The sequence below is a fragment of the Pelophylax lessonae genome (genome assembly GCF_965119305.1).
Source record: "Pelophylax lessonae genome assembly, chromosome: 5".
Lineage (NCBI taxonomy): Eukaryota > Metazoa > Chordata > Amphibia > Anura > Ranidae > Pelophylax > Pelophylax lessonae.
In genome coordinates, this window is record NC_138772.1 from 55571302 (window position 1) to 55589772 (window position 18471).

Below are 18471 nucleotides of genomic sequence, written 5' to 3' on the forward strand. Positions count from 1 at the left end.
CCTGGTGACACAACCCATGAAATCTATGCGAACAGATTCAACCTGCCTCTATTGGTCAAACATCTGCAGACCAAAGATAACTCCTAAGCCTTTGTACTTGACCATTTTGAGGCTAAAAGTCTGATAATGTGTATAATTTAAATCCCAGTGGAACTTCTATTATAAATCTGTTAGGCCCCTTTCACACGAACGATACAATCAGATCCGCCTGTCAGTTTTTTAGGCGGATCTGATCAGATCCCCCATGCATTTCTATGGGGCAGCGGATGTCAGCGGAGACATGTCCGCTGACACCCACCGCCATCTGCATCCGATCCTGTCTGTGAAATCTGGACGGATGGAAACCCTATTTTCCATCTGTCCAGGGGATCGGATCGGATGGGATTGGATAAAAGCGTACAGGTGGTCTGCTCTCATCCAATTCCCCCATAGAGAGCAGCAGGGCTCTGAGACCTCCCTCTCTGCACAGTGCAGAGACGGAGCCGTCATCCGCCTGCTCAGCGGGGATCGGCGGACCGATCCCCGCTGATCAGAGAACGGTCCACACAGGACAGCGGACCGTGTAAAAGGAGCCTTGCCCAAACCCTTTGTACATCAAATCAAAAGTTACACACAATCAGAAAATCGTATGGAAAATACAGCTTTCGGAGCGATCGTACGATAATCTGATAGTTCGTACACAGCTTTCGAGAGCCGATCATGACAGTTTATCCGATATTATCCGATCGGGCATGCAGGAAAATCTTTTTCGTACGATACCAGTTCGTACAATTTTAGTTTAATCAGTAGAGCTGTCGTTCAAAAATGCAATACAAAAACACTACAACACATTACATCACTTCCAAATTTTTATTTTGTCGTACGAGAATTTTCGTAACTTTAGTAAACTCTTAATTTTTGATATGAGGTTAGCATGCAAAAAAGAAAATGGACGATCATTCATCCGATGATCTCATCGTGTGTACCAGGCATTATAGTGCACTTTTGTAAGTAAGTAGCCACAACAAAGCATCCTGTTTCCCACTGACAAAGCTCACGCTCCCTGTTGATTGCACAGATTTAACTTTGACCCCAAGGGCACTACATGACAATGGCAGTACTTGAAATGACATATTTGTTAATAATGCTTAATAAAGTATGTAAAACACATAAAAACATGCATGGTAAGCACTGTTACACACTGTTGCGATGCGGGAAACACAGCGAATCCTGTGCATTTCCCACACCGCATTGCAATCGCACGGCATCCATGCTATCTGCTGCAGATGTCAATGTTAGATTACCGACACCCCAACACAGCCTGCAAAAACGCAGGGCAATTGCCAGAATCGGTTTGCATGAGTGTGAACACCCATGTGATGAGATTCAGGTTCCTGCACCATTTTTGTTCCTGCACCATGTTGTTGGGATTTGAGCCACACAAAATGTATGGCTCAAATCGCACTGCACAGACATCGCATTTGATGTGCATAGGAATGCGGTGCGATTCCTGTGCGAATCACATGAGGTGTCCTGCAACGCAGAAGTGTGCATCCAGGCTAAGGTGTAAATCCAGCCATAAATATTTTGAAAAGCCAGACATTATAAAGCAATAATACAATAAAAAACTTACGATCATTAGATAGGATGTACAAAAAAAATAAAAAATCAAGGAAGAGAGTTTAACTTTGCATGGTTCCTTTCCTGTCATCTACTCACATGGTCTCCGGATGGCCCTCTTGCTCTGTAGTGAGATGCTTCTCCCTCCAGCCTTAACAGGGAATTCTGCAGGTCCTTTTTTTCTTCTGTTAGCCTACTGACATACCCCGTTAGCTCAGCATTCTGGGTAAGAAGCTTCTCTGTCAGGGTGTTGGCTGACATTCCTGATGGTAACACCAGCTTCTGAAGGGAGAGGGGGGATAAATAAAATTGAAGTTTTACACGTCCCAGAAATTTGTGGCCACTGTAAAATTTTAAATAAACCAAAACTTGACTGATTACATTCTCCACTGTCCTATCATAATCTAAAGACTGAAAGCTTTGCAATACTCACCCACCTGGCACTGCGGGCTACTTCCAGCTGTAGCATAGCCTTACAAGATGATTTTTTTTTTGTCTGGGTTTATTGAAAAACAAACCTCCCGCCCCTCTGGTTGTGTGGGGCCTGTTGTCATTGTTGAAGATTTGTTGTCCTTGTACTGCCTGCTAGAAAGTCTTTCTAGCAGTAGTGGCACATAGTCTGCTACTACATGCGATCTCCACACCTTAACAACCCATTCACACTGATCCGACTTGGACCGCGACTTGTCAGCCTGACAAGTCGCGGTCCGTCGCGTCCCATAGTGTAGTACAGGAACGGTTCTAATAGGAGCGACACAAGTGGCTCCGACTTAGGAAAAAGTTCCTGTACTACTTCGGGGCGACCTGGAGCGACTTGCATAGACATAGAAGTCGGATCCGACATAGTGTGAACAGGGTCTTAAGATTGGAGGAGGAATCTGACAGCCAGGGTGTCCCAGCAAGGCCTAAATATCCTATGCGTGTACAACCCTACGTTAACAGCATTATGGCGCTTTTCCACTGCATGGAACCGAACGGTTCGGCTCGCTTTTGCGCTTTTCCACTGCATGGTACCGCATGGTACGGTGTTGGAACGGTTCGGTACGGTACGGCGGCGCTTTTCCACTGCATAGAACCGAACGGTACGGCTCGCTTAAGCAGTACCACCTCAGTTGTGGTTCCAAGAGGGCCGTACCGGTACCATATCCCACAATCCTTTGCATGCAGCCTTGAACTGTTTGTCACTACTAGCCACTGATTGGTCAGAGAATCGTTGTTATCCCACCCACTTTACTTTAGTGGAAAAGCAAACCGTACCAAACCGTACCGAACTGTTCCAACACTGTACCATGCGGTACCATGCAGTGAAAAACCAAACAGAGCCAAGCAGGGCCGAGTGGAGCCGAGCCGGTACTTGCAGTGGAAAAGTGCCATTAGAGTCTGTTATCTCCGGTAAGCGCTCCTACAATTTTCCTGTTTGGTGTTGGAAGCACTATTGGTGTTTTTTCCCTTTTCTTCACTGGATCACTGAAGATTGTCTTCATATTTATGGATTTCCCCTTATATGTGGACATTTACCTTATACAATTTTTATACCTTTGAGGACTCTTTACACTGTTGCACTCTATCTTTAAAGGCTATAGTGTGATTGCATTTCATATCATATATTTTTGCACAAGTTTGCACATTGCCCCTTTCATATGAGATGTAGTAGTATCTCATGGTTTTCTTGATTTTTATATATATATATATATATAATCACGTGTGAACATTGCTGCTGGCCTGCAAAGGAGATCCAAGAAAAGTTACAATTCATGGTACAGTGATGGGATCCCATTCACCCACACTACATCTCTCCCAGCAGCAAGTCTTATGTCTCCTGCAGGAAAAGGGAGTGGGATTAGCCTTTCCTGCTTGCCACTAGAACACTCTGAGATCTTCATTACAGTTCTGTCCACAATGTGGGAGTGTCTGGACGGTATGCATTGGGACAGCTCTAGACAAGGATAAAACTGGTGGATCCACTTTCCTTTCAGGTAGGGCAGGATACATAAGCCACACATATTCCTCTGCTGTCCTGCATGTTTATCGGGGAAACATTAAAGTATCACTAAACCCACATCATAGAAAACTATCAATAAATGGTGTATTACACGCTGTTCATACTCACTCAGTCACTATGATATTTGTTTTTTAGATTCTGCAAAAAACCTGGCTGATCCTGCTGTTCTCTATCACCACCTTCTGTTCATGTCTCCATTGCAGTTGGGGATTTTGCAGAGCAGTGGTGGCAGCTCTGCACATGCTCTGCTTTTAGTGAGCTTTCATATGAGCATTTCCTCCCTATCACATCTGAGCTGCCAATGTGACTATAGAGTTACACATGTGGGCGTATACACAGTGGTAAATAACAGCCCGCTCCCTCCCTCCTTCTCCATGCCCACTAACCAGGTAAACACAATGGGGGCGGGATATTACATGTAGATCGATGGAGGCTTCACCTCCCTCTTATTCTAAGACACAGAGGGACGGGACACAGCCTGTGGCTGGCAGAAATCCTTCCACACTATGTTATTACCAAAAAATAATAAAGATTATATATTTGTATGACAATTTAAAACAGTTTAATATTAATTATATATTTTACTCTGTATTTCAAAGTATGTTTTTTTATTTTCTATTTTGAACATGTGACCAGCAGGAGAGGACTAGAAGCTCCCCCTGCTTATGTTGCAGACAGGCTGGGAAATATCTGGGTCATGTGACAGCTGTATATCGATTAGATACTGTTAACCACTTACCCACCAGGCCTATTTTTGACACTTTTTTGTTTAAAATCAGTATTTTTTGCTAGAAAAATACTTAGAACCTCCAAACATTATATATATTTTTTTAGCAAAGACTCTGGAGAATAAAATGGCGGTCATTGCAATATTTTTTGTCACGCGGTATTTGCGCAGAGGTCTTTAAAACGCCATTTTTTGGAAACATTACGAAAAATCACATTTCACTGCATTTAAAAAAAACTAAACAGTAAAGTTAGCCCATTTTTTTGTATATTGTGAAAGATGATGTCACGCCAAGTAAATAGATACCCAACATGTTACGGTTTTAAATTGCGCACACCCGTGGAATGGCGACAAACTACGGTCAATAGAAATCTCAATAGGCAACGTTTTACATTTTTTTAACGGTTACCAGTTTAGAGTTAGAGTGCAGCTCTTTTTTTTAATTATTGCTCACGCTCTGGCGATCGTGGCGATACCTCACATGTGTGGTTTGAACAGCGATTTCATTCGCGGCTCGACTTCCGTATATGTTTTCTTTCGTGCGCGAGCTAACGGTGACGGGGGCTGCTAAAATTTTTTTTTTTTTCAAATTTATTTTATTTATTTTTTTAACTTTAACACAGGTTTTTATTTAAAAAAAAAAATCTGATCACTTTTATTGCTGTCACAAGCAATGTAAACATCCCTTGTGACAGCAATATGCAGTGACAGGTACTCTTTATGGAGGGATCGAGGGTCTAAAAGACCCTAGACCTCTCCACTACACTTTCATGTATGCAAAACGCCGAAAACTGCATTTTTGAATACATTCGTTTTTTAAATCTGCCGCCTTTAGCAGCAGAGTAACCCGAACGTGACGTCATGGACGCCGCCTCCGGGTTACATCATCGGAGACCCGATCGATGCCGTTTCCGGCTTTGATCGGGACTCCATCCAGCCGGCAGATATGCCGTCCCACCGGGAGACCCGAGCAGAGCCGCGGAAGGCGGTGGGAAGGGGATGTCCCTTCCCGCTCGCCGGGGTAATGATCGAGCAGCTCCCGAGCCACATCGGTCATTACCGCCGGAAAGCCGACCGCCGGCTCTAAACAACAATCCCGGGATGATGCCTCTAGCTAGAGGCATCACCCTGGTATAACCCCCCAAAGGCAGCTTATGTACGGGTACGTCCGTTTGGGGTAGGTGGTTAAGGAAATTGTAAAATCTGTATATAATTGTAGTCTTTTTTGTATGTCTGCCTATGTATTGCACACTGCGCTCACTGAGCACACGGCACTATTAATATTTTCATTACATGTTTGCATTCTTTCGAGTCCTGATTGGAATTAGCCTGCCAATGTTACCATAAAAGTACAATTGTAATATTAATGTGATACCTTAATAATCATGTGTATAAAAACCTTTAATTGCATTGAATTAACAGAACAATTATTTGGAAAGATGCGGAGTGTATCTTTTGTGTCTGTTCCCTACTGCAGTAGTTATTTAACTTGGAACCCCAAATCAATATGAGGATAGGAGTTGCCTATCTAGAACAATTTCCAGAACAGATAGAAAATGTAAGAAAGCAGAAACTAACTTATATTATGTTACAGATGTATCACCTCACCTGTCCTTGCAGTGATAAAATGGCCACATGTTCCAGCTGAGACAGAATTTCCTGAATGCTGTTTTGTGACCAGGCCAAGTCCTCATCATCAGCTCTCTCAAAGAGTACCCTGCAACACACATGCACCACATAGGATGTCATTAGTTCCAATTTAAGCCAGTGATTACCCCAACAATACCCTGTTACCAATATAAAAAGAACTGCAAGTAAAATCACAGAGAAATCAGGTATTTTACATGCTTTCTTGCAGTTTTTTTTCCGCTTTCCATAAGCAACTTTTTATTAATTTGTGAATTTGAACTTGCTGGGGATTTTGTCCACTACAGGTAGAGTCAATTCCCTAAGTAGCTACAGTTTTCCCTCTCTCTTTGCACATCATAGCCTCCTCCTCTTCAAATGTCTAACCAGCTGTGCTGGCCCAGCTCCTCTGCCTCTTCTCCTCACCTTCCTACATAACCTATTAAGCATGAAAAGGAGCAAAGAGAAATACTGTAGCGTGTTAATAAGCTCTGAGACTGTTGGGGATACCGACATTGCATCCAGGATGGCAACTCCCAGTAGCACTCCCAGAGCTTTTTGATGTCTGCACAAGGCTTTCACAGTAAAATTTTATGCTTAATATATGGTACATTAAAGTGATTCTAAAGGCTGGAGTTATTTTTTCCCTTAGGCTCGGTTCACATATATGCGATGCGGGAAGGCTGCGAATTCGCAGCCTGTTCCCGCATCGCACACGCACCCCCGGCAGTTCACACTGCCATATGCGATACGCTGGGGGTGTCAATGTAATCTTAACGACACCCCCAGTTTGATCGCATATCGCAGTGCGATCGTGCAGTTCGCACAGGATCGGATCGCACAAGTGTGAACCGCTGTGCGATCCGATCCTGATGCGGCAGCAAAAATGCCTCCTGTGCGTGTTTGCTGCGGGTGCGATGCGAATTTAGCCATACAAACTGTATGGCTAAACTCGCACCGCACAGCTGATCGCATGTAATGTCGGAGCAGTGCGCTCCGACATGACATGCGAACCCCGCACACGCAGTAGTGTGAACCGGGGCTCAATGCATTCTATGCAGTAAGATAAAAAACCTTCTGTATGCAGCTCCCCCAGAGCCCCCCCCCCCCCCCAATACTTACCCGAGCCTGATCACGAACCAGCGATCTGCATGAGAAAAGCTGCTCTCCTGGTTCTCTGCCTCCCCATTGGCTCAGAGACAGCAGCTTTTGGCAGTGGGGCTGACACACAGAGCTGGGATCTGGAGCGAGTACACACAAGTGCCCCCATAGCAGCGGCTTGCTTTGGGGGCACTCAGCAGGAGGGAGGAGCCAGGAGCACCGGTGGGGGACCCCAGAAGAGGAGGATTGGGGCTGCTCTGTGCAAAATCACTACACAGTGCAAGTAAGTATAACTTATAATGGTAAGTTAAACATGCAGGTCCGGTTCACATTAGTGCGATCACAGAGATCGCATGTAATTCGGAGCGCACTGCTCCTAGATTACATGCGATCTCAACTTTTTTTTTTTTAGTTTTGGATAAAGAGGAGATGAATTAGAACACCTGTCAGTTTTTATGGCGGTGTGTCCCCGTTAGGGAGATTCATCTTCTCTATTTGTCTTGTTTACCATTATTAATTAAAGTGGGGAAAAAAAAAAAAAAAAATCTCAAAATTTGAGCTGCCCTTGAAAATTAAGAGAGGGGAAATCTTCCAATGGTGACACTAATTCTGGTGACCCTAAGAAGTTCCCTTAATTTGCAGGGACTTCCACTCACTTCCTGTTTGGCTATGGGACAGGAAGTGAAGGGAAATCTCCCCAATGGAACACAGATGGTGAAAAACAAAATTTGGCAGGGGTTATAACCCTCCCCTGCTCTATCCAAAGTGAAAAAATAAAACGTTTTGCCTGTAGTTCTACTTTGAATGCACATCTAAGCTTATAGGAGGAATGTTGTTAGAATAAATGTCTCTAAAATAAAGAGTTGCAACCTTTTTTGGGTATTTACTGCTGTGAAAAGAATCTCTGCAGTGGGGACACTGACAGCAATTCTAAGCACATTTATTAAAAGGGTTCAGATGGCTTAGAATTTCATTTGGTTGTTTGTTACTGTTGATATTCCATTACTTCCTGCTGTATCATTAAAACAGGAAAGTGACAGAAACCTCTTAAACACAGCAATAAACTCTTTCCAATGCTAATTAAAAAAAAAAAAAAAAAAAGATTTCTTGGAATTCACCATTATTAACCACTTCCATACCAGGCCTATTTCAGACACTTTGTGTTTACAAGTTAAAACCAGTATTTTTTCCTAGAAAACGACTTAGAACCCCCAAACATTATATATATTTTTTTTAGCAAAGACTCTTGAGAATAAAATGGCGGTCATTGCAATATTTTTTGTCACGCGGTATTTGCGCAGCGGTCTTTAAAACGCCATTTTTTTGGGAAAAATTACATTTCACTGCATTTAAAAAATACTAAACAGTAAAGTTAGCCCATTTTTTTTGTATATTGTGAAAGATGATGTCATGCCGAGTAAATAGATACCCAACATGTTACGGTTTAAAATTGCGCCCCCCTGTGGGATGGCGACAAACTACGGTCAATAGAGATCTCAATAGGCGACATTTTAAATTTATTTAACGGTTACCAGTTTAGAGTTAGAGTGTAGCTCTTTTTTTAAAATTATTGCTCACGCTCTGGCGATCGCGGCGACACCTCACATGTGTGGTTTGAACAGCGATTTCATTTGCGGCTCGATTTCCGTATACGTTTTTTTTTGTGCGCGAGCTAACGGTGATCGGGGCGGCTAAATTTTTTTTTTTTCCCATTTATTTTATTTATTTTTTTAACTTTATTACAGTTTTTAAAGAAAAAAATCTGATCACTTTTATTGCTGCCACAAGCAATGTAAACATCCCTTGTGACAGCAATATGCAGTGACAGGTACACTTTATGGAGGGATCAAGGATCTAAAAAACCCTCGACTCCTCCACTACACTTCCCTGTATGCAAAACGCCGAAAACGGCGTTTTTGCATACAGCCGTTTTTCAAATTTGGCGCCGTTTTGCAGCACACTAACCCGGAAGTGACGTCATGGACGCCGCCTCCGGGTTACGTCATCGGAGACCCGATCGATGCCGTTTCCGGCATTCATCGGGACTCCATCCAGCCGGCGGACGTGTCGGCTGGGTGCTCGGGGCTCCCGGTGGGACGGGAGCCCCGGTAAAAGCCGCGGAAGGCGGCGGGACGTCCCCTCCCGCCCCCCAGGGTAACGATCGAGCGGCTCCCGAGCCGCATCGATCGGTACCGACGGAAAGCCGACCTTTGGCTTCAAACAACGGTACCGGGATGATGCCTCTAGCTAGAGGCATCATCCCGGTATACCCTCGCAAAGTTTACGACGTCATATGACGTCGTCCTAGGGGGAAGTGGTTAATAAATAAATAAATTGATAAAATGTTTCCTCACCTCTGGCTGGATTTGGACGCCAGCTGTCTCAGTTTAGCTGCCACTTGCTGCAACCTTCGCTTGATGTAGTCTATGCTGAAAGAAGCCCCTTCTATTCCAGGGTCTCCACTGACAACACTCAGAGGATCGGGGCACAGGAGATTAGGGGGGTTTTCTGCCTGAGGCTGTAATGTTCTCCTCCCCAGGTCTGGAGAACTTCTCACTGCAGTCTGGAAAGAAAAACAGATCTTATAATGCGTTTCAATAGAATATTTTAAGATTGGTAAATACCATGTAGAGAGAGCAGTAAACCAAGAAGCACATCTGCCAGAATCTACTACTTGTAGAAGACACCATTGTCCAAAACTTATCTGGGGGAGAAGCAAATGAAGCCAGCAACACAAGTGTCTACAAGCAGCTCACCTCCAAAACACTCCCTGTACCGTGTTTCCCTGAAAATGAGACCTACCCTGAAAATAAGACCTACTGTTATTTTCGGGGAGTGCTGCAATATAAGCCCTACCCTGAAAATAAGCCCTAGTTTAAAGAAGATATAAAATCCAAGAATCCACTCTATTACGGTTTTATATAATGTCCAATGTGTGCTTCTGTATTATAATTGTGCGAAATACCTTCGGTACATCGCCGCTCAGCTGATCTCCCGCTGCTCTTCTCCTCTTCTCATAGCGGTCAGAGGGGGATCTCAGCCCCTCCCCCCTGCAGTGTTCAGAGCGGATCACGGAAGCGCAGAGTATTATATTATAATTGTGTGAAATCCCTTCGGTACAGCGCCGTGACCCACTCTAAGCACTGCAGATTGGAGGGGCTGAGATCCCCCGCTGACAGCTGGGAGAAGAGAAGAAGAGCAGTGGGAGATCAGCTGAGTGCCGAGCAGCGCTGTAACAAAGGTATTTCACACTCCTTTAACATAATGCTCGGCGCTTCCGTGACCCGCTCTGAACACTGCAGAGGGGAGAGGCTGAGATTCCCCCGCTGACAGCTGGGAGAAGAGAGGAGCAGCGGGAGATCAGCTGAGCACCGAGCGGCGCTGTACCGAAGGTATTTCACACTCTTATAACATAATACTCGGCACTTCCGTGACCCGCTCTGAACACTGCAGAGGGGAGGGGCTGAGATCCCCTGCTGACAGCAAAGAGAAGAGAAGCAGACCAGAGTGGGGGATCAGCTGAGCGCAGAGCGGTGCTGTAATGAAGGTATTTCCCACAATTATAATATAATACTCAACCCTTCCGTGACCCGCTCTGAACACTGCAGAGGGGAGGGGCTGAGATCCCCCGCTGACAGCTAGGAGAAGAGCAGCGGGAGATCAGCTGAGCGGCGCTGTAGCGAAGGTATTTCACACTATTATATTACAGAAACACTGGAAATTATATAAAACAGTAATAGAATGGATTCTAGGATTTTACAAACACTTTCACTAGGTTCCCACTGGGGATTCCCAACAGGCAGGGAGGGAGAGGGGGAGAGAAGCAAGCACATTACATGATAAGACCTACCCCGAAAAATAAGCCCCACTGTGTCTTATGGTGCCAAAATTAATATAAGACCTGGGCTTATTTTTGGGGAAACACGGTAGAACTAAACGCACTCTTCTAACTTTAATATCCAGTTCACAACAGGCCACTGTAAAAAAGCACGTGTTACCGCACGTTATTGCACCATATGGGAGTTGGCGCACTGCAGTGTTTTAATTTGGAATGGTACTCCAATGCACCTACACAATACACATGCACTGCAGGGTTTGCGCTGTAAAAAATGCAGCCAGCACAGAATCTTCATGCATTGAGGCATCTAATGCAAAGCTCCTCAATGCACAAAATTGCTTATGACATGTGCACAGCATTGTGTGGCCCCTATTGCATTGAAGCCATTAAGACTTCAATGACTGCATGCTTGTCTCTGGTCAGAGACTCTTTAGGTAATGAAGCCAGGACAGGGATGATGAAGGAGCCTGCACCTTAATAGCAGTATTAAACCCAAAAGCAAACATTTATTATATTGCAGCTCACTAATTCTTAGATGTGATGGCTGCATTTGTTTACTTTTTTAGGCTTTCTTTCTTCTATTTTCATATGGTGATCCAGCCAGCAAGTCTGTTGTTTTTCACAAGCCCAAGCTCTCCAACATAATTTATCAGTTTACATGGATGAGACAAACCATACAAAACGCTAGCTGTTGATTAAAATGATCAGCTTTCATTTATTCATGCAAAAACCTTTATCCCAAAAGGAAAAACACTGTTTGTTGTAACTGATTATAAAGTGTGAGCTGAAGTTTGACTTCAGTTTGTTAGTGTATCTAAATCTGGTAATACATTTAACACTACACCCCCCCCCCCGACTGTCAATGTTGATGTGCCTCCTGTGGTCTTTCCTCCAGAGTTGTGTCTCACTAATACATAGTGAGAGTATATACCCTCCTGGATAAACTTGCCACTGCCTGTTTGACCATTATAATTGATGGTCCCGGACATCTGGTAAGAAGTCTGACTGTGAGGGTCCTGCTGGTGACGGATCCCTTTACTTTCACTCTGCACGGATCATTCCATTACTGGATTGTTTTGCACTTATGGGCTGTTTTTGATTTTTTGTGTTACATTATTAACATTGAGTTCTATTTTGCATATGGACAATTTTTATGTACAACTGAATGTTATATATTGTTGCACTATTTGGAGCGCTGCTTTTTTTCCCTTTTAAATTTACTAACTGGTATCACAGTTTGCTAAGTGGATATTTTTCCTTATTTACACAGAGCGCGGCATTTACATTCTTTTACTGTTTGCTTAAATAATATATATTGTCATTTGTAATATGCATTGTAAATTGCAATTGCATATGTAATTTATATATATTGTATATAGTATACACACACTGTGTGTATATATATGTATATAACATTTTTCATTCAAAGCGCAACTCCACTTTAGTTGAGAAAAAAAACATTCCCCTCTGGGTGATCTCGGTACATTACAAGGATTTTAACAAACAATGTTGCAGATTCCTATCCTTTGTTATTCTTAAGAAATCCCTGTTTGTTCCTCTGTGCTGAGTGGGTAAAGTGGGAGTGGTTTAATAATGATCAAACAGCTGTGGCAGCTGCAGGGATCTAATGAGGAAAGCTGCTGGGCCTGCATCCCTTTAGACGTGTTCCTATTGGGAGAATCTCACCAAAAATGACATTTTTGTTGCAGGGGATGCCAGAAGTCTGACTTGTATCTTAACCACTTTCGCACTGCTCACTAGAGCTGTACTGCAGCACAGTGGCTCAATAACGTCTGGCGACGTAGTACTACGTCACCAGACATTCCCCTCTCTCGGCGGCGCATGCGCGCCGCCGGAGGCTCGCTCCTGCTGTATCCAGTCACAGCGGGAGTCGGGCCAGGGGAGGAGCGGCGGCGATCGCCCGCTGCTCTTCCCCGATCGTAGGGTAATCGAGTGTGGAGATTCGCCTGCTTGTGTAAACACAAGTGGGCGGATCTCCTAAGTGACAGGCAGGGTCAGGTTGCAGGGTTCAGCATAGCTGAACCTGCGATCTGTCCCTGTGTCACTCAGTCCCCTCCCCCCACACACGTCAGCAAGCACCAGGCATACATTAACCCCTTGATCACCAATAAAAATGAACCCCTTCCCTGCCAGTGTCATTTTTACAGTAACAGTGCATATTTATAGAACTGATTACTGCAGTAATGTCACTGGTACCCCCAAAAGTGTCAAAAATGTCAGTCAGGGGTCCGATCTGTCCGCCGCAATCCCGCAAAAAAAAAAAAAAAATCGCAGATCGCCGCCATTACTCGTTAAAAAAAAAAAACACCAAAAATGACAGAAATCTTTCCCTTAGTTAGTAAACGCAATAACTTTTGCGCAAACCAATCAAAATAGGCTTATTGCGATTTTTTTTTACCAAACATACGTAGCAGAAAACAAATTGGCCAAAAACTTAAAAAAAATTTGATTTTTACATTTTTTTGGGGGGAAATTTCATATAAAAAAAAATGTGAAAAATATTGTTATTTTTTCCAAATTTACGCTCTTTTTTGTTTATAGCGCAAAAAGTTAAAATCGCACAGGTGATCAAATACCACCAAAATAAATCTCTGTTTGTGGGAAAAAAAGGACGTAAATTTTGTTTGGGTACGGCGCCGCACGACCGCGCAATTGTCAGTTAAAGTTGCACAGTGCCGAATCGCAAAAAGTGGCCCAGACCTAAGACAGCAAAATCCTCCGGTGGTAAAGTGGTTAAGCAGACTTCTGGGAAAATTGGTGAGCCAATCACACAAGCAGGAAATGTTTCAGGGGTGTGGCCAGTATACATTCTGTGTACAGAACAGATCCAGGCAGCCATATTGCATTGCATTTTCAGAAAATTACAACGGCTGCAGATTGAAAAGGAAAGGTCATTTTTAATAACATTCAATCACAATATGATTTGTGTCGCAATTGTATATTCTATATTGTTTGTTCTGTAATTGTTATTTTTTCCCCCCATGAAAATGGAGTTACCCTTTAAAAATACCCTTTATATAGGTTCCCATGATAAGAAAAACTTACAGAATGGTGAGCGGGTTCCTTTGTCTCACATGAGCTGTCCTTGTCACCCTGTGCATTGTTCTGTAACCTCTGGATTGTCTCCCTCAGTTGTCTCTCCTCTGCCTGGTGTCTCCTGAGCTCAGCCACCCTCTCCTGGACCTGTTGCTGGAGTCCTTCCAATGCATCTTTCAGTTCCTCCACTTGTTTTACAGCCAGCCTGGAGGCCTCCTGCTCAGCTTCCAGCTCCTTCTTTAGACTGTGCCTCTCCTCTTCAAGGTTCTGCCTCAGTTGTACACATTCCAGCTTATAACTCTCAACTTCATTCACCAGCTCCACTATACGACTATGTTTATTGTCCAGCTGACCCTGCAGTTCCTTCAGCAAGTCATCGGCTGGTTTTTGGCCTCCTGACTGTCCTTCTGTCTCTGTATTTTGTACATGAGCCTGTAGGTCTTGCCTGCACTCCAAAGCATTACTTAGCTCTGCTGAACGCGCCTTCTCAGCATCCAGGAAAATCTGCAGTTCTAACACTCGGCTCCTTTCCTGAGACATCACTGCATCGTGCGCTCGTTCTGTGGACTCCATCTGTTCCTGGAGATCTTTCACCAACTTTCTTTCCTCTTCCAGTTGATTGCTGATCTCCAGATTCTTCAATTTCTGCTCATCTAGAAGAATTTGAAGGTCCTATTGAGAAAAAAAAAATGGATGTAATAAAAAGCTTGCCATACACATATAGATACATTTTGTTCAGCCTGCGGGCTTAGCAAAAGAGGGCTAATGCCAGCCATACAAGGATCGAAATTTGGCCGGTTCAGCCAGGACCAAACGATATTGGATCCATCATGGGCGGGCTAATTGTACCCAAGTCGATCCATCGACTGACTTGGGTACAACCAGCCTGTTAGATTTTTTTTACATGCGATTACTGCTGGTGGCTATAGCAGCCAGCAGTAAGTATTGTATTCTGCCAGCCAGGAAGGCTCACCGCACCCTCCCAGCCAGCAAAACACAATAGCGCTGCGGGAGGAATTCCCCCAGTAACACTGACTGTGTTGATGGGGGAATCGGGGGGTTTCCTTTCCTTCCACCCGTGGTAGAAGGAAACAAAATCTATGGGCTGCATAACAGATTCCTCATTCACACTAAATAGCGTGGATGGAAAAATCTTCTGCTAGTGACTATTGTATTCAGACAGCCGGTGGTGTTGGCTGCTGGAATACCTGGACATGTCCGTATTGGATTGGATGCAGACGTTGTTTGGCAGGCAATTTTCCATCACTCCGACAATGAATCTCAACTGTATTTAAGTGGAACTCAATGAGCTACCCCTTCTACTTAAAAAAGTATTTTTATTGCTGTCTTTTCACCCATTGGGAAGATTTCTCCTTACTTTCAGGCCCAGTATTTGCTATCCCTGAAACTCAAAGTGAGAGGACAATTTCCCTAATGAGCCATTTAAACAACACAAAAAAGGGCTAGAGTTTAATTTAAGATTCTCACACATTTTCTTACCGATTATATTTACATTTGTGGTGTAATTATATTTTTCTGAACCAGTAAATCTTGCTGTGCTGGTGTAACTTTCAGGGCTGGTTCACACTTTTGCAATGCGGGAAGGCTGCGAATTTGCAGCCTGTTCCCGCATCGCATCCGTACATCTGGCAGTTCACACTGCCATATGCGATGTGCAGGGGGTGTCAATTAAATGTTAACGACACCCCAGTTTGATCGCATATCGCGGTCTGATCTGACAGTTCGCACAGGATCGGATCGCACAAGTGTGAACCACTGTGCGATCCGATCCTGATGAGGCTGAAAAAATGCCTCCTGTGCGTCTTTGGTGCGGGTGCAGTGCGAATTCATACAAAGTGTATGGCTGAACTCGCATCCGCACAGGAGAGCGTATGTAATGAAGGAGCAGTGTGCTCCGATATTACATGCGATCTCCGCAGCCGCACATATGAGAACCGGCACTTAATAACAAAATGTAAAAAAAAAAAATGACAAAGTCCCAACCAAGAAATACGTTTTGCAAACAGAAAAGAGAGAAAGGAATAATTGAAAGAAAAATGTGCCTGTTGCTCAACATTCTATGAACCTAGATGTTAATCTAATTTTTTTTAACCTTTAAAAGACGGTGTTCCTGACAAAATGACTGCATCTGCAATAAAGTCAAATTCCCAGCTATTTTCACTGATATATATATATTTTTTAGGTTCCCAAAAACAAAAACAGCAGCTTTTGCTGAACTGCTCATCTTAAATCCCGAGCTATCCCTTGCAGTGCTTCTTTTCTGCCACAAGATGTCCCTAGTTACCCGGGTTGAAGGGCAGCCAGCATCAATCAACCTATAATACTGAGGACAACCTGTGAGTGCAGGGTGCCATGAGCCTGCCTTCTGAGGAGACATCACTACGAAATCCTGCACTTATAGTGTTAGGATAAAGAGAATGGCGCTGATGTCATATCACCCCTGATCATTTCCTTCATCTTCAAGGATTGCACACAAGGAAGAGGGAGATATGCCGTTGGGAAACTAAGCGCAGAGAAGGGTTTTTAAGGCTATGCACCCCCCTGGTTTATTGACTAAAACAAGAAACTGTCTGGTTGTAATAGGAAACTGTTGTGTTTTGGCATTGCCAAAGCGGTCATAGCCAAGTGCTACCAACTCAGGCAACACAGAATCACCACAGTGCATCACTAAATGTAAGTAAGGGTCCTTTGACACAGGCTTCCTGCCCGGCGGACTCAGTTTTGCTCAGCGGGGATCGATCCGCCAATTCCAGCTGAGCAGGCAGATGACAGCTCTGTCTCCGCTTACTTTGTAGAGACAGAGCTGTCAGATCCCCACTCTCCCCTAAGGAAGATCGGAAGAAAACGGCCCGCCTGTCTGTTTTCATCTGATTCTATCCTATCCTCCAGATGGATTGAAAATAGGGTTTCCATCCCTCTGGATTTCACGGACAGGATCGGATCGGATAGCAGCGGGTGTCAGCGGACATGTCACCATGTCACACAGAATCTCCACAGGGCACCACTATATGTAAGTAAGGGTCCTTTCACATGGGCTTTCTGCCCGGCGGACTCCGTTTTGCTCAGCGGGGATCAATCCACTGATCCCCGCTGAGCAGGCAGATGACAGCTCCGTCTCCGCTTACTTTGCAGAGACAGACCTGTCAGATCCCCGTTCTCCTCTATGGGAGATCGGATCTGATCCTCCAGATGGATGAAAAATAGGGTTTACATCCGTCTGGATTTCATGGACAGGATTGGATCGGATAGCAGCAGGTGTCAGTGGAGATGTTACCGCTGACATCCGCTGCTCCATAGGGGTACATGGAGCATCCGATCAGGTCCGCCTGAAAAACTGACAGGGACCGGACCGGAAAGCCCAATAATGTAATGCGCCATGTCTCACCTCCACATCCTCTTTTTCCTGCAGATCTTTCAGTTTCCCCTTAGTCTGCTCCTTTTCTAAGGCAAATTGTAACTCTCTGCACTTTTTCTGCTCATTTGCCAGTGCTTCGTTCAGGCTATCCAGTTCCTCTCTCTTTTTCTTTAGTTCCATCCTGTTTGAAAAAAGCACAAAGTGGATAACACAATATTCATTACCATGATCTACCGATATCAGAGTTCAAATTAGAGTACCATCACTAAATGACTCTGGCCTTACCAATAAAATTATATTAGTCTTGTTTTTTTTTTTTTCATTTAAAAAATAACAAATATGTTATATTTACCTGTCCTGTGCAGTTGGCTTTGCACAGAGCAACCCGGATCCTCCTCTTCTCGAGTCCCCCACCAGCACTCCTGGCCCCTCCCTCCTGTCGAGGGCCCCCACAACAAGCAGCTTGCTATGGGGTCACCCGAGCCGAGCTGCTGCTCTGTCTGTTCATTCAGACACGGAGCTGCGGCTTGGCCCCGCCTCCTCTCTCTCCTCATTGGCTCATTGATTTTGATTGACAGCAGCAGGAGCCAATGGCACCCGTAAAAAAAAAAAAAAAACGGCTTTTGACTTTAGAGCCACTTTAAACTTAAATGGTGATTATCATATGAACAAATCATCTGTAAACCCAACATTTCATATTCCTGATATTTGCCTGCTGTACCATGTACTTGTATGATAAAGTCTCCTGTTCTCTGTGTATTGCTTCCTTTATGTGAAATCCCTGGTGTTTCTGCAAGTCCCTCTGCTTTCCTAATAAAAACTGACCACACTAAACATGAGAGCACAACGTGGTCAGTTCTCTAGCTATACTGGGAACTCAGCCAGCTCTCTTCCAATGATCAGACTTGTGCTGACATGCCTCTCCCCTGCACAGCCATTCACTGGGAGGATCAGAGTGCTGCTTTTTCTCATCCCACAGCTCTTATGCAGCTGAGTACAGAGGATATGTGATCACAAAAGGGGAAACAAGGTATTTTTAAAGTTTTTATATGTATAAGGGTTTTGCCTTTCATTTCTATGTTTTCAATTGCAATGTTAACAAGGTGATTGTTAAATATACTGTAAAAGGTTATAATTTTAAGGCC

General features: G+C 44.1%; 1 protein-coding gene across 1 annotated transcript in view; it reads right to left on the bottom strand.

The window, feature by feature from the left end:
* The window catches only part of AKAP9 (A-kinase anchoring protein 9), a gene marked incomplete at its 5' end in the record, with an annotated part of 407878 nt that overhangs the window by 21848 nt on the left and 367559 nt on the right, over positions 1-18471 (bottom strand). Inside the window, 5 exon segments of the mRNA XM_082257825.1 lie at positions 1699-1881; positions 5937-6045; positions 9410-9618; positions 13960-14622; positions 17357-17507. Coding sequence (XP_082113951.1) covers positions 1699-1881; positions 5937-6045; positions 9410-9618; positions 13960-14622; positions 17357-17507 — 1315 coding nt within the window.